At 39.0% G+C, this 13,951-nt stretch overlaps 3 protein-coding genes across 11 annotated transcripts; 2 read left to right on the top strand and 1 right to left on the bottom strand.

Annotated features, from left to right (window-relative positions):
- The first annotated feature begins 101 nt into the window (after positions 1 to 101).
- On the top strand, positions 102 to 1,459 carry LOC116919094 (malignant T-cell-amplified sequence 1 homolog). 4 transcript variants are annotated; one of them, XM_045171379.1, is made up of 7 exons: positions 102 to 184; positions 240 to 257; positions 599 to 751; positions 831 to 865; positions 991 to 1,124; positions 1,221 to 1,288; positions 1,350 to 1,459. In XM_045171379.1, exons 1-7 carry the CDS (start codon positions 117 to 119, stop codon positions 1,429 to 1,431), a joined length of 558 nt encoding a protein of 185 aa, XP_045027314.1. In that variant the 5' UTR covers positions 102 to 116; the 3' UTR covers positions 1,432 to 1,459. The 4 variants fall into 4 exon arrangements, with proteins under 4 accessions (XP_045027314.1, XP_045027312.1, XP_045027313.1 ...); XM_045171377.1 differs by having other exon boundaries at positions 831 to 931; XM_045171378.1 differs by lacking the exon at positions 240 to 257 and having other exon boundaries at positions 831 to 931.
- Positions 1,447 to 11,746, bottom strand: LOC116919077 (multidrug resistance-associated protein 1). 6 transcript variants are annotated; one of them, XM_045171372.1, is made up of 33 exons: positions 11,631 to 11,746; positions 11,362 to 11,545; positions 10,475 to 10,651; positions 10,270 to 10,401; positions 10,065 to 10,202; positions 9,872 to 10,000; positions 9,602 to 9,795; positions 9,504 to 9,524; positions 9,209 to 9,400; positions 8,972 to 9,149; positions 8,744 to 8,912; positions 8,525 to 8,676; positions 8,189 to 8,326; positions 7,938 to 8,052; positions 7,833 to 7,864; positions 7,105 to 7,186; positions 6,669 to 7,039; positions 6,426 to 6,593; positions 6,177 to 6,360; positions 5,951 to 6,110; positions 5,711 to 5,861; positions 5,501 to 5,587; positions 5,304 to 5,436; positions 4,762 to 4,982; positions 3,514 to 3,603; positions 3,366 to 3,456; positions 3,048 to 3,289; positions 2,872 to 2,970; positions 2,658 to 2,807; positions 2,427 to 2,585; positions 2,081 to 2,362; positions 1,940 to 2,019; positions 1,447 to 1,882 (listed from the first exon to the last, which is right to left on the bottom strand). In XM_045171372.1, the coding sequence occupies exons 2-33, from the start codon at positions 11,416 to 11,418 to the stop codon at positions 1,771 to 1,773; spliced, it is 4,686 nt and encodes a 1,561-aa protein (XP_045027307.1). In that variant the 5' UTR covers positions 11,419 to 11,545; positions 11,631 to 11,746; the 3' UTR covers positions 1,447 to 1,770. The 6 variants fall into 6 exon arrangements, with proteins under 6 accessions (XP_045027307.1, XP_045027308.1, XP_045027310.1 ...); XM_045171373.1 differs by lacking the exon at positions 4,762 to 4,982 and adding an exon at positions 4,219 to 4,439; XM_045171375.1 differs by lacking the exon at positions 4,762 to 4,982 and adding an exon at positions 3,753 to 3,970.
- Positions 11,747 to 11,934: 188 nt separating this feature from the next.
- On the top strand, positions 11,935 to 13,411 carry LOC116919089 (PIH1 domain-containing protein 1). Its single transcript, XM_032924968.2, has 5 exons — positions 11,935 to 12,148; positions 12,224 to 12,326; positions 12,394 to 12,582; positions 12,658 to 12,804; positions 12,880 to 13,411. The coding sequence occupies exons 1-5, from the start codon at positions 12,074 to 12,076 to the stop codon at positions 13,320 to 13,322; spliced, it is 957 nt and encodes a 318-aa protein (XP_032780859.2). The 5' UTR covers positions 11,935 to 12,073; the 3' UTR covers positions 13,323 to 13,411.
- Positions 13,412 to 13,951: the final 540 nt, after the last annotated feature.

Here is a 13,951-nt window from a genome sequence, read left to right as displayed (position 1 = left end):
CAAATAGTTTTTTTAATGATGGAAAACGAGGTTAAGCATTCTGGAAATGCGAACACCACAACTACTTCAAAACTGGTCTCCTTTAGAACCACCTGCAACATGCAACTTCTTTAAAAATGAACGATTTCGCTAATAACTGCCATGATTTAGGCACCCTGTGGCACATTTTCAAAGGTCAAGCCACGTAAGCTGGCAAATTCGTGTTCTAAAAATATCACTGGTTTTGTTTGTCGATCTAGGAAAGTGACTGCGCACAGGTCAGTGATCCTTCGCTAATTGCCACGCAATGCGAAAGTGCCAAAGTGGTCTTAAAGTTTGATTTGAAACATGTGTCATGTGTGTCGTGGCGGCGCACTAAGACGTGAGCCACGAGGTGGCAGGTGAATCGTTTTCCGGTTACGGCACAGTTTGTCGTCTGCTTTTCTCAAACTCAGAGATCCTGTCTGAACTTGCAGATTTGCCCAGCAGGAATCTAATACTAGTTTACGTGAAATTTATTTATAAATTTAGTAAATTCAAAGAAATGTTTAAAAAGTACTTGAACTTGTTGGATATTAATTAATTTTCTGTACTGTTTAATTAACAATTTTTTTAACAGGTTTGATGAGAAAGAAAACATATCTGGGTTTCAGCAGCTTAAAACGTCAGTTCAGAAAGGAATTCGATCTAAAATTTTAGAACAATACCCGTATATTGAGAATTGTATCAATGACGTACTTCCGAAAAAAGAGCCATTCCGATTGATGAAATGGTATGGAAACCTTCATGTACTAATTTATTTTTCAATGACAAGCTGAAAGATTTTTCTTTTTTTTTTCTTTGCCTTTCAGTCATGAACATATTGAGGTTTTAGTGGGTGCCAATGGTGACTTTCTGTTCTTTAGACATAGGGAAGGATTCTGGGTACCTACTCTTCGTCTTCTGCACAAGTGTAAACCAACTTGTAGTACAATTTAATTTACATGCATTATAACTTCAATACATTCACAGATCCCTACATCTTACCCTGGCAGCAAGTAGACAAGGGAGCTATTAGATTTGTGCTTAGTGGAGCAAATATTATGTGTCCTGGTCTAACCTCACCTGGAGCACGGATGACCCCTTGTCCTAAAGGAGCCATTGTGGTAATCTTTGAAATCTGTTAAAATATGAACATGTTAAAGATCTAATGGTATTGGAATGTGTCTAGCTATAACTTTTAAATTTAAATTTCTTAATAGGCAATTATGGCTGAAGGAAAACAACATGCCTTAGCTGTAGGCATCACGTCAATGTCAACTGCAGATATGTAAGTTATCCTTGTTTCTGCATACTTTACTGTGTAAAATTAATTTATTTTACCCATGCAGACAATCTGTTAACAAAGGGATTGGAGTGGAAAATTATCATTATTTAAATGATGGTCTGTGGATTTTAAAACCAATGAAATAAACTTTGCTTTTGCTATTCAATGCCAAAACAAAATCTGTATTTTTGTGACCAAATGTTAAGCGTGCATGAGCTTTATCATTCACAGGGTAGGATGCAGTCAATGAACACTAACACGCTACTGGCCGTCTGCACTCTCGCAACATTTTTTAAGCAGTTGGACCACATAGCAACTTAAATTGAAAAGACCCAGAATTTTTGTCTTGTCATGAACACAACTATCATAGAAAAAACAAGGGTTCACACGGATTTGGCGTGCACATTTCCAATACATTCATCGTAATTAACACTTTGTCAACATCAGTTCAATATTTTCACATAATACGATGGAGAACTTAACGTTCATACCAGACCGGCATCTCTGGCCATGCTATAAAAGAGCGAGTTCTTATTGGCTAGAAGTTCATCTGGAGGCGCATACTCTTTGATCTCTCCTTTATCCAACACCATCACTCTGCAACAAAAGATGATTAGCTATAGCTCTATGACTCTTAAGTAAGGCATATGTCACCTGTTACTGTCCAGAATGGTATTCAGTCTGTGAGCTATAGTGATAACTGTACCCTCTTTAAATTCCTTCCGGATTGTAGCCTAGTGCAAAAATCGGTAAAATAGCTGCCATGAAACGTAAGCATAAATGACAGCTGTTTACTTGGATTAGATCGTCGGTCTCCAGATCGACTGCAGCAGTGGCTTCATCAAGAATAAGAACTTGGGTTTTTCTCAGTAGAGCGCGAGCTAGACAAATCAACTGGCGCTGGCCAACGCTTAAATTCTCGCCACCCTCTGAAGCTTCGTGTTCTAATCCTGCCGGCAACGTTTTGACGAATGTTTTCAAGTGAGCATGCTCTAATGCGGTCCACACATCTTCATCACTGTAGGAGTTAAACGGATCCAAGTTCATGCGTAATGTTCCGGAAAACAAAACAGGGTCCTGCAGATTGTTGATTCATAAATAAAATGCTTGTTCTTGAAAATGATCGACTTTTTATCTTTACCTGGGGAATGATGGTCAGCCGAGAACGTAGTTTGTGTAGTGCCAAGTCAGCAATATCAATTCCGTCGATGGTAATTTTGCCAGCGGCGGCTTCGATGATACGGAACAGCGCCAACGTCAATGAAGATTTTCCCGCTCCTGTACGTCCAACGATACCTACCTGTTAAACGTCATAATTAAAGGTCAAGCAATCTGAACAAAGAAAATTATGAATCAATGAGTGGAAACTTACCTTTTCACCACCTTCAATTTCACAGGAAATTCCTTTGATGACCAAGTCCAGCCCCTCTCGGTAGCGTACTTCATATTTCTCGAAGGAAACTTTGCCTTTTTCGGGCCACGTATTGGGAGGTTCACGTTTTCCATGGTCCCACGAAGCTTCCTAGTTTGAAGTTTTTCATATCCTTTAATAAGTAGATGCTTTTGAACAATCAAATCAAACATACTTGTACGGCTTCACTGTACTCTTTGATCCTCTCTACAGCCACGATGTTGGTTTCGACTTCGGAAGTCATCCTCATGAACCAGTTGAGAGTTTGTGTAATCTAAAAGTATTAAGTTAACGCATTAGTTAATTTATTAGTTATTTATACCATCGGGTTATGATTAGCTTCATATTTACACTAAGCGCGTAGGTGATGGACAGTCCAACGTAACCGGGGTCCATCGTTCCTTTCTCTCTTTCAATAACAGCAAACAGGGAAGCGAACAGCACCACCAAATTACCGATGGTTTCCAATCTTACGGACAGCCATCGATTGGCAACAATACTTGGGTAATAGCAGACTTGATTGATATCCACGCGTGACTCTGATTCTTTAATGAAACGCTGTTCTTGGCCGTAAGCCCGAATGACAGTTGCACCTAAAGAAGAATATGGCAACCAATTGTTTGAGTATTAGACCGATTTTTCCTATTGTAAACTGTAAATAGAAATTACCGGTAAGTGTTTCGCCAAAGTGAGAATAAATAGGGGACCGTGAAACGGATTCTAGACGTTTAAGTTGCCTTGAAGTAGCCACGTAAACATTCTAAAACAATTTCGGCGTTTTACGTTTAGTTGGGTAGATTTTACACAAAAAATTTACTTGAATCCAATAGTAGAGGACTCCAATTGGTATGGCTACTGCAAAGAAGACCGGTGTCCCAACGCCGATAACCAGTATAGTACTTACTACCTATATTGCAGATTATCAATTCATTAAAATTACTAAACACAAAGAAAAACGAAGAAATCCCAAGAAATCAATACGTTTGATTAACGAAAGAACGGAACAGGAAGAAGACGGAGTTGTTTCGTCACTCGAAGGATTCAATCAAAATTTACTTCTAACAAACAGTAGAGCCAGTCGACTACGATTGCGGGGAGACGAGTGTCAACGGAGTCCATATCTTGCGAAAAACGCGATACTATTCTCCCAATAGGAATGGTGTCGAAGAAGGCCATTGGTGCACGAAGGACATGTTTAAGACAAGTCTCATGCAAGACACGCGATGCGCGGGCCGCCGCGTAATAAAGCAACACCTCGCTGCCAGAAAATAAGGCTGCGAAACAAAAAGCAATTCCAATTCAACAAAGCGTAGCGTCACATTTGCAAATTTTGTGGCATCTCAATCGAGCTGAATTGCTCATCGAATCTGTCTTTACTTGCTTGCAAGTACAATATTTGAGAGAATCCTTCGAGTGGATGGATAAAATTGAAACGCAAACCTTTCCCACCAAGTCGAGTGCAAAATTACTGGCACTATTTGTGCCTATACTTGAAAATTTACTCAAATAAGAGTTTCGGTACTTGTAACAGCGTTGCAATCCAACTGCGCATGACGAATGGCAGGGTGTTATCCAGAACATCGACATCTTTGCTGAAGCGATTGAGTAGACGGCCGGTAGGCGTTGTATCGAAAAAGACCATAGGCAAACGAAGGACGTCGCCAATTAGACGGATATGCAAAGTTCTTGCGGCTCGCAACGATGCCAGGCCCAGTAGGACCGAAGCAAGCATCACCAAGATGGCTGTACAACAATGCCAAAACATTCATGAGCGGTGAAAGATATTGACTTTCCCACAAAACAACATCGATATCCCAACAGAATTAGAACGCTACAAGATAAGAACATACACTTGTCACCACTACTCGAAGGATTCCAACAAATAAACTTGACAAACATGAAACTTGTCTGACAAGACGATAAAACAGTAATTGTGCAAAAAAAAAAGTTCGCCTACCTTTAGAACAATGAGGAAAGGCCAGGTCCTTAACTTAAGTACTACTTTGCACACATCTTTGCAGAACAAGAAGCCTAAAAATTAAACAGCATTCTTTTCCCAACATACCGATAGAAAGCACAGGAGAGCTGTGCGGATGCTCGATGGTATAAGATTATCGACAACATCCACGTCTTTGGCGAACCGGTTGACGATGCGGCCAATAGGAGTCGTATCGAAGTGCGACATGGGAAGGCGGAAAGTGCGAGCAATCATACCCTCATGCAAAATGGATGAAGCTTCAAGGCAACCAAGGGCAATCGTGATAGTTCCAAACAGCAAAAAAATAGCTACACGACGACGAAGGAAATACCGAAGGAGCCGACTGTTAGTGTTAATAGCCATGCACTTAACCGACTAAACCATTATTGTAGTAAATTATTATCAAAATACATTTCCTTTTAAATAGGGTGTGTACAGGGTTATGTTAATGATAAATTATCTTGAGATAATGCTAAAAGCTAACCACTAAATACCCAGAAAAAGAGAACATACTTACTATACCTACAATTCAGACTTTCTTCTCACATCAGTCTTGTACATGGTAAGTTCGAGATCTTACTGAGGTATATGTTACATCAGCTAACTGTATTACAGAATCAACAGCTTACCTTGTCCGAAACCAAGTGCTCCGTAGACACCTAAGTAGATATCCCTCTGTTGTTCGATGGTATGGTTTTTGGTAGTCGTGTTTCCGGCTTCAGACCATTTGGCAAGCCAGATATTGGAATAAACAGCAAAACTCTGTCACGCGTAAAGAATTAATTAAAAAACGAAGGCAGGCTAATGTTTAAAATATGGGAAATACCTGATAGAGAATGTAAAGCACCAAAGTGATGAATGTCAACCAAGCGCCAATTGATCGCATATAATGTATGTACACTTTGCTGTTGACCTAGAAGTTGATAAAAAATTTCGCAAATTTAGTAATGATTATTACGAAATTGTGAAAATGTCCTATTAGTTTACTGTTATCCAGATCACAAATAAGTAGCATAAAAAAGTTAAAAGCAATTACTTTGCCAGTTTCAGTTTTTTCTGCTTCAATAAGCTTATTGTTGTTCGGGTTTGCGGCAGGAGCACCAGCATCGACGGATTTGCGATCTTTAGCCGAGCTACGTCTTCGTAAACTTCCACCGCTCTTTTCCATACTCGTTGTTGAGCTACTCCTAAAAACCACCATCATAAATTAGTATTTTATATGTTTCAACAGGAGGACGACGTTTCAAATAAACAAACTGAACGATAGAGTTTTTACCTCGATAAGCTACGATCTGGAGAGGCAATCATGGGTCGATTTTCGGCATTTTCGCTATGTTGGCTTTGACTTTCAGAGGCTACGCGCTGGCGAGAAATCTGTCTAGCAAATTCTTCTTTTCCCATTGTGTTTTCTAATTCCTGTTTAATCTCCGCCAATTCTACAAACATTAGAAACAAATACTGATCAAGATTGAGATCGTGTGAAGGCTGATTGAAAAGCAGACCGTCAGGGATATCTTCATCTGTGCCTTCATCCTCCAGATGTTGCAGAAGGAATTCGGCGAAAGCTCCCTTTTGCGCGAGCAATTCCTTGTACGAGCCAATTTCAGAAACTTCTCCGTCTTTTAGGACAACGATTTGGTCTACTTGGGGCAAAAAGGTGATGCCATGCGTCACAAGTAATCGAGTCTACATAAAAAGGGACCATTTCAAAAGTTGTATCTACAAGGGAACGGAAAATAAACCAAATGTACCTTCGATTTCAGTAGACCCTTAGGACCGATTACTTCGTCGAAGATGTGTTTTCCTACGTGGCTGTCGACGGCACTCAAAGGATCATCTAATAGATATACATCCATGTCGGAGAAAACGGAACGAGCTAAGCTAACCCGCTGTTTCTGCCCTCCACTTAAGTTGATGCCCTGGGGAATAAACACATTCAAAATGATGATATCGCAAACCAACTAATACCTAAAAAAAAAAAACAGATTGGTTACCTTCTCTCCGATTTCCGTGTTATCCCCACCAGGGAGCATGGCCAGATCGGGTTTCAGGGCACAAGCGTTTATGACTTTGTTGTAAACTGATTCGTTATAGCCTTTGCCAAACAAGATGTTGTTGCGGAGACTACAATTTTGAATCCAGGCTTGTTGAGGGATGTAGGCAATCCGTCCATTTGTATTGACCTTCCCACTTAGTTTTTCCATTTCTCCCAGTATGGCCGAGATAAGTGAAGATTTGCCTGCACCAACTTGTCCCACTACCGCCACAAGTTTACCAGGCTTAATTTCAATATTGATGTCTTTAAGGATTGGAGGTTCCGCTTGTGACCAAGCAAATGATCCCTTCTCGACGGAGATAGCGCTCTCTGTAAACGATGCAAGAAAATAGGGTAATTTTAAGACATTTGATAAGAACTTTGTAAGTAGTTACGAGTGGTTTCATGAGAAACTGAATTAGGATCCAGCTCGTCTGCGTTCATGAATTTGTTGAGGCGTTTTATTGATACGCTTGCCTAAAAATTAAAATATTACTTTTAGCGATTGAACTGGGAATTTAAGTGAACGCAGACAGCAACCAAAAGCTATCCAAAAAAGCAAGCGGCTCAATGGAAAGGTAAAATAAGCTGGGAGTTTCCAAACAATTTTTAAACAAACGCAAAAAATTGCAAATAAAATGGGGCGACACAATGTGTAAATGAGAACACTAGTGAACGCCCTTGCCAAACATTCCTTATTGCAAAAAAAAAAAAACGCTTCCCAGGTATCACTTTCAAACTGGGCGATGAACTCAAAACAAATATTAAAAACAATGCACTAAATAACTTAAGAAAAACATTGCGTTAAATTGACATTACCTGGACGAACGATACGACAAGCATAGGAAACATGGACATTGGGAAACGGAGCAGATTGAACAACGTCAACGAAACGAAGGCTTTCTTGGCATCTAGTATGTGACTGGGATCTGATGTCACGTAGACTGCGAACGTGGCCAATGTAACCTAGAACCGTATCATAAAGTAATGATTACATTAGCACAAACGATTGACAACAGACCAAGAGACGAACATCCCGAGACACAAAGGAAATGTCAAGATTGTACGAAGGCGAAAGCGTGACGGACTCGATGACGGTTATTCACTAATTAATCAATCTAACCTGAATGAACTGAATGATCAAGATAGGAAGAACTAAAATGAAGAATGGGGAAAGAGTGATTAGGTAAGTAAAAGAATAAGAATAAATAGAGGAATATGGTAATACTAGTTAATGGCATGCGAATGAGGTTAAACAGCGAGAGAGAAACAAAGGCAATCTCTGGAGTCAATATGTTGTCTGGCGACGATAATACAAACGTCATAAATGACATTAGAGAAACCTGTTGAAGAGGAGATTAAACAGTTACTGGAACATGACTTTAGAGTAAACAATTCAACAGCTTCCCAATTTTAAATGTCACGCTAAAAATCATTAGTTAAGAATAACGGAAATTCAATGTAAAACAGGGTACGAACCAGAAATGGTGCGCAAGTCCAAATGAACGATGTTCCGGCGTTGAGGTAAGCCGCCCGCTTTAAAACGTCAATTTCTTTGCTTCGGATTTCCTCAACTTGTGCTTGGAATGACGGCTCCCATGCATAGAGCTTCAAGACCTGCGAACGAAATCATAGCAATTTCAGATTTCACGTTAATTTACAAAAAAAGTTCCTCAAACTTTCAAGAGATAGTAATTTTCCCAGAAAATCCTCCAAGGGTCTCCACAAAAAATACTTCAGTAGAATTACTAGTGTTACTACCCCGTCTTGGAAACTTTCACAACCTTGCAACAAAAATGAAGCCAAATGTCTTACTTTTATTCCACTCAGAATTTCGCTCATCATCTTGACTCGCTTGTCCTTGTACTTCATCTGCTGGATTTGCAGTTTCTTCGTGGCGTTTGCCAACACTCCGTTGACGGGGATCAAAAGGATCATAACACCAAGTCCGGCAAAAACAGAAGGACCTGAAAAAAAAGAGAGTTTTCCATTGGCTCGAGATAACTTTACATGCTGAATCCATGTTTTGATTACCAAGAATTTGGTAGAGGAAATATATGGCTAAAGCGATCTGCAAGGGGGCAGACCACAACATATTGAGGTAGGTGGTTAGATCCATAAGTCGCTGAGCATCAACCGACATCAAATTGACAATTTCACCGACAGTTGATTCTTTACGAGAACTACTGGAAATTTTAATGGCCTACACGCATAAAATAAACCAACTATATAAAGGCTCGACTCATCAAAACAACAATATACCTTTCTATAGATGGATGACACGATCGAAGTTCTGATTTGCAAACCGACAACGAACATACGCTGAAAATACTGACCAAGGATCAGGGTTTGAAGCATGGCTGTGAGGGTAAGAATAATGGCGTAAAGGTAACCTTTCCAGCTTTCCTGAGTTAGATCTTCGACAAAGCCAATTAGCAAACTAAGACGGAACATAACTGTTATAACGGATGAAAAACAGGTGGGTTAAAGTTGCAAAACCTGAGAATCTGTGGACTGACGAATGCTAAAAGATCTTGCATTAGTTTGAGTAAAGATCCTAGTAGAAACTCGGGTGCAAAAGTTTTGCAGAGGGCGGGCAGGACGGAAACAATCTTTTTCGTAGATGGTGACGGCTTGAAAGAGACTCCTCCGTTCTCCGCCCCATAAGTTGCTTTGGGTTCACTTGGTTTTCTAATAATTCAGGAAAATTGGGATTAATGAAAACAGTTTGGCCAAGAAGGAAACATGTGAGCAGATATTGCGACGGGAAGAAAACAGAAGGGGAGACCCTTACCCAAATTGATCCCAAAATAATCTTTCGTTTGCATGGCATAAACAACGATTACAATGATCAGTTAACAATTCTCATACCCACAAAACACCCCAACTCACTTTGCTTGTTTACTGAGAGCCTTTTGCCAGTGCTTTTCAAATCGTGGAACAACCGATTTGGATTTGTCCTTATTATTTAGGTCCCATAGGTCTGTCGTCTCTAGAGGTTTCCGATACCCCTTCCATATCAATGAGTCCAACCAGGTGTACGTAATTACATTTAGAAAAGAGGCGGCTTCTTCTGGGCATGGATTCTGTTCAAAAATAGAAATTTCACGCAATGGAAGAGCATGTTAAATTTTAACTTTAAAAAATGGGGCAACTTATTACGTCAGATTTTCCTTCGCCTTCCATGTACAAAGGTTCTTTATCAGCAAAGCAATTGATGAAAAACATCACCACAACTAGCGGATAGTAGACCATTTCCCAGACAAAAGGATAGGTTTCCATTTTGTTCATCTGTAAAACGTGACGTGAATAAAAAAATTTTTTTCAAAAAGAAAAGAAAACGAGATGTTCATACGCCATCAATGATAGATTTTATCCGAGCAGCGTACGTGAATCCACCGCAAAACGTAAGGAGGAACCAGAAGAGAAATAAAGGGCCAGATGACCTAATGCCTCTTTTTTTCCCTGCCAGCATTAGCCCTAAAGTCAATACCTAATCCAAATAGTCAATGCTAGTGAAACCCATCATGTTCTCGGCGTAGTAGAGGGGTGATACTTACGAATGTTGCAGCCAGTATTGCAGGAGTTACGTAATAAACATCATTTGTGTAGAGCTCTACACCATTGTTACTTTGTATCACCGCATAGATAATGCTGATGATCGACAGGATGATCAGTAATAAGTTAATGACCTAAATATCAGAGCAAAAAAAAACCAGCTACACATTGCATTCTTATCTTTCTCAAGATATTACGTCGTCAAACCATTTTGCTGATATTGATGAAGGACCATGGTATATATCGGGTATTGCTGTACAGTATCTGGTATGTTTCGTACGGTGCAAACAGCCAAATGAAGCCACAGGGAATCCAATAAAGCACTGTTTGGTGAAAACATTCTGTGAAATTCGGGTCGTTTGTATACCACGTTTGATCCAGATCCTAAATATACAAAATCAAGTTTTTTTATTATTATCCTTGACACTTTATCTTTATGACATAGATTTGTTGAAGCAGCTACTTGAAGGGTGAAAAAAAAAATCTGACGGCATTATGTTCACAAATCTAGCTCGTCATCCGACTCTTTAAACGCCTTTTTTTCGTTAAACTTTTTCCATACGCTACTGGAAATACATCCTGTTACATTCTAAAGATAAATAATGGTCGTCTGTCCTATTTATTATCATTCACAATAGTCCATGCATGGTCTATGAATCAGCAATTTATCGGTTTAAGAGACAAGATGCCCAAGGGGACCTGTTTCATAAACCCTTGGGAGAAGGTTGACGTCTTCAAACTTTCACAACCACGAAAATTATAAAATGATCAACGATCTCACACAACTCTCACTATTAAAAGTTTCACGTGACGTGACGATTATGCTATAAATAAAGATCCTGTCAAATTTTAGTAGCTTTCACCACTACACAAAATTGTATCATAAATCAATCAAACGACTCCTTACATGCCGGCTCGAAAGGCTTTGTTTTGGTTACAGTACCGTGCTATTCCATACGTCAAACGCTAATATTTATACTGTACAGTATAGTTTCAACCTTTACAATGATTGTGAAAGAAAGTTATATAATCAACCAAAAGAATGAATTCGAAACCCCTCGAAAAGTAAAGTAGAGCTTAAAAGAAAAACCTACCCAGAATGTTGAACCGCAGAAGGAATCCAGCGGAGAAATTGTTTCGTTTTCGCCCATGTTTTGGCGGGCTAACTTGTACTCCTATCTTTCTCGTCTCACCAATACACTGATTTTGCAGCAGAGAACAAAACAACAAGCACTTTTCTTGCTTCGGCCAACGACGGACGACCGGCGAACAAGTGAGCTGATGAAACAAGAATCAACAGACAGTCGAGGTGGGCATTATAATATAGCCCACGTTAGAATGAGATATGCCGACTCATGCTTACCTAGCGAGCTGTTCTTTTTCTTTCTTCCCGAACCGTCTGCTCTCAACTGAACCTTGACTGAACATAACACTGGAACGGTTTTACTTTATTTGACCATGTTCGCCACCTATCAGCCACTGTAATAGACAAAATACAATAATAAACATTTTAAGATAAAATTTTAATAAATCAACACTTTCAAAAATAGAATGAACTAAAAATTTTATTTTAAAATGCTAATAATAATGAATTTGCCGCTTCTTAATTTCATTATATAATTCTTTTACAACCAAACTTGTAACCAAACGATAGATGGCGAAGCAGGGGTTGTTATTATTGTCATGGCAACCTGAGTCCAATTTCCAAAAGAAGACAAATCAATCTTTCACTCACGTAAAATTACATCTATACGTCTTACTCTTAATTTAGGGACAACATAAACTGGAACATCTTCTATTGCTGAAATGAGTCTCAAACCATCATCAGCCATGCGGCTGGAAATCGATGAATCCATTATCCACTCGCAGTTAAAGTTTAACGTAAACATTATCTTATTCAAAACTCAGATAAAAATGTTCACCTCTTTTTTAAACACAACGCTTTATTTATTACAGAAAGAGGATGAAGAATTTCAGCAGTTACTTAGCGCCGCCATATCAGAAAGGGATAGTGTACCAGTAGATGATTTCCCTTATAAAACTGTCAAACCAAAACCAGGTATGTGAAACAAAGATACCATATCATAATTTTATAACCACCTCAAGTATAAAATAATTTTACTCAGGATTCTGTGCAAAGACACAAAACATAATAACATCCCAGAAGGTTTTTGTGAATATTTGCCATACCACGATCATCCCGGCTCCAGCTGACATAACAGAATCAGAACTAACTCGGATTTTGGAATCTGATGAACCTTCTACCTTCCGGATTCCAATGAGCCTTGGAGAAGGACATGAAGAAGTAGATAAATGTAAGCTGCTTGCTTTGCCTCTTATTCTCATTTTTTAAATTGCCATTTAATACGAGATTGGAAAATTCTACTTAGCTGGGCAACCATGCATAGCATATGATGTTGCCATCAACTCAAAATTTTTTGAAAAAGTGGAGAGCAGTTTGCTTTTCCAAACGTTCCTCATCACAATTGCTATGGAGGGTCTCGAGGATAAGTACAAGATGGAACTGGACAAGAACGGTACGATCTTAATAGCTTTTACAGGAAATCTGCTGGTAATTGAGTTATCAATGATTTTTTTTCTCGCTTATGTAGGATGGAACATCTTAAAACATCGACGCTGCTTTGGGTCAATGCAGTTACACCGCATCGAGCAACGCAACGAAAAACCTTATGTGCAAGAAGTACCGAAAAAGTCTCAGTTGAAAGATGTAAACAATTTGAAATTAATCGAAGAGGTAGACCAGATCATCCCAAAAACTAATACTTCGGAGCAGTTCCAAAAGGCGACTCCATGGTACGCATTAGTGAGCACACCCGATGGAATAAAACTAGTGGTTGCTAGGATTCCAATTTTCCAAAGCGAGATCGGGAATATTTCTTTGTCTGTGGTTTCAAACGATTGCGTTTCCGTGAAAGGGGAAGATGGGCAGAATATAGTCAATGTTAGTCTGCCTTACTCGGTTGATCCTCAGAAAAGCAAAGCCATCTTTAATAAGACAACCAAAGTTTTAACTGTTCTTCTACCTTTGATATGAACTACCATAAGCGATTTCATTTCCATTCGTGCTGTACGAATAAAAAATATGTACACCAAATATGAAGAAAAAAAAATTCAAAATTCAAATCTATCTTTTTTCGGAACCGGTTAACAAAGGTTGACCTGCATACATATAGAAACCACCACGCCATGTTGTAAAATAAAAGTGTAAGGTAGCTATCACATAGACAGCAGTCTAATTTAAGAATCAGCAGATACATCAATCATGGCTCAGTTAAATTAAAATGAGCATGGATGGATTTCGCAGCATTCGCTGGACTTCGAACAAAATACTTTTGTTTTAAATAATTTTCAGTGTGTTTCATTTTTCGAGATGGTTGGATCGGCCCTTAATTTAAACGACAGTATGTGTTCGATAATTTTGCGTAACTGCTTCGTTACGTAATCCCTGTTTGTAGCTTCGAAAAAGCTTTGTCCTGTAAAGAACAGACAAATTAGTTTAGAAAACCGCAAGTAAAAAAAAAAAGCAAGGCCTGTTTGCTGTGGTTAAGCGTGACCGAGTTAAGGGGGAAATGTAGTATTTAATAGTACTTACATAATGAAAAACGTGACGCACAAAATTGAAATTTTAAGAGTACTTATCTGGAATAGATCTAGAAGTTTTTA

This window comes from Daphnia magna, linkage group LG3 (assembly GCF_020631705.1).
Source record: "Daphnia magna isolate NIES linkage group LG3, ASM2063170v1.1, whole genome shotgun sequence".
Taxonomy (NCBI): domain Eukaryota; kingdom Metazoa; phylum Arthropoda; class Branchiopoda; order Diplostraca; family Daphniidae; genus Daphnia; species Daphnia magna.
This window is presented reverse-complemented; position numbering and strand designations above follow the sequence as displayed.

Coding starts and splice junctions, on each gene's coding strand:
- LOC116919094 (XM_045171377.1), top strand. CDS start 117: ATGAACGATTTCGCTAATAACTGCCATGATTTAGGCACCCTGTGGCAC. Junction 932..990: donor TCTTCGTCTTCTGCACAAGT/GTAAACCAACTT, acceptor ATACATTCACAG/ATCCCTACATCTTACCCTGG. Junction 1,125..1,220: donor GTCCTAAAGGAGCCATTGTG/GTAATCTTTGAA, acceptor ATTTCTTAATAG/GCAATTATGGCTGAAGGAAA.
- LOC116919077 (XM_045171372.1), bottom strand. CDS start 11,418: ATGGGCGAAAACGAAACAATTTCTCCGCTGGATTCCTTCTGCGGTTCA. Junction 9,525..9,601: donor GCTCTCAGTAAACAAGCAAA/GTGAGTTGGGGT, acceptor TGCAAACGAAAG/ATTATTTTGGGATCAATTTG. Junction 3,604..4,761: donor CTCTCCTGTGCTTTCTATCG/GTATGTTGGGAA, acceptor TCTGCAATATAG/GTAGTAAGTACTATACTGGT.
- LOC116919089 (XM_032924968.2), top strand. CDS start 12,074: ATGAGTCTCAAACCATCATCAGCCATGCGGCTGGAAATCGATGAATCC. Junction 12,327..12,393: donor AACTGTCAAACCAAAACCAG/GTATGTGAAACA, acceptor AATTTTACTCAG/GATTCTGTGCAAAGACACAA. Junction 12,583..12,657: donor ACATGAAGAAGTAGATAAAT/GTAAGCTGCTTG, acceptor AATTCTACTTAG/CTGGGCAACCATGCATAGCA.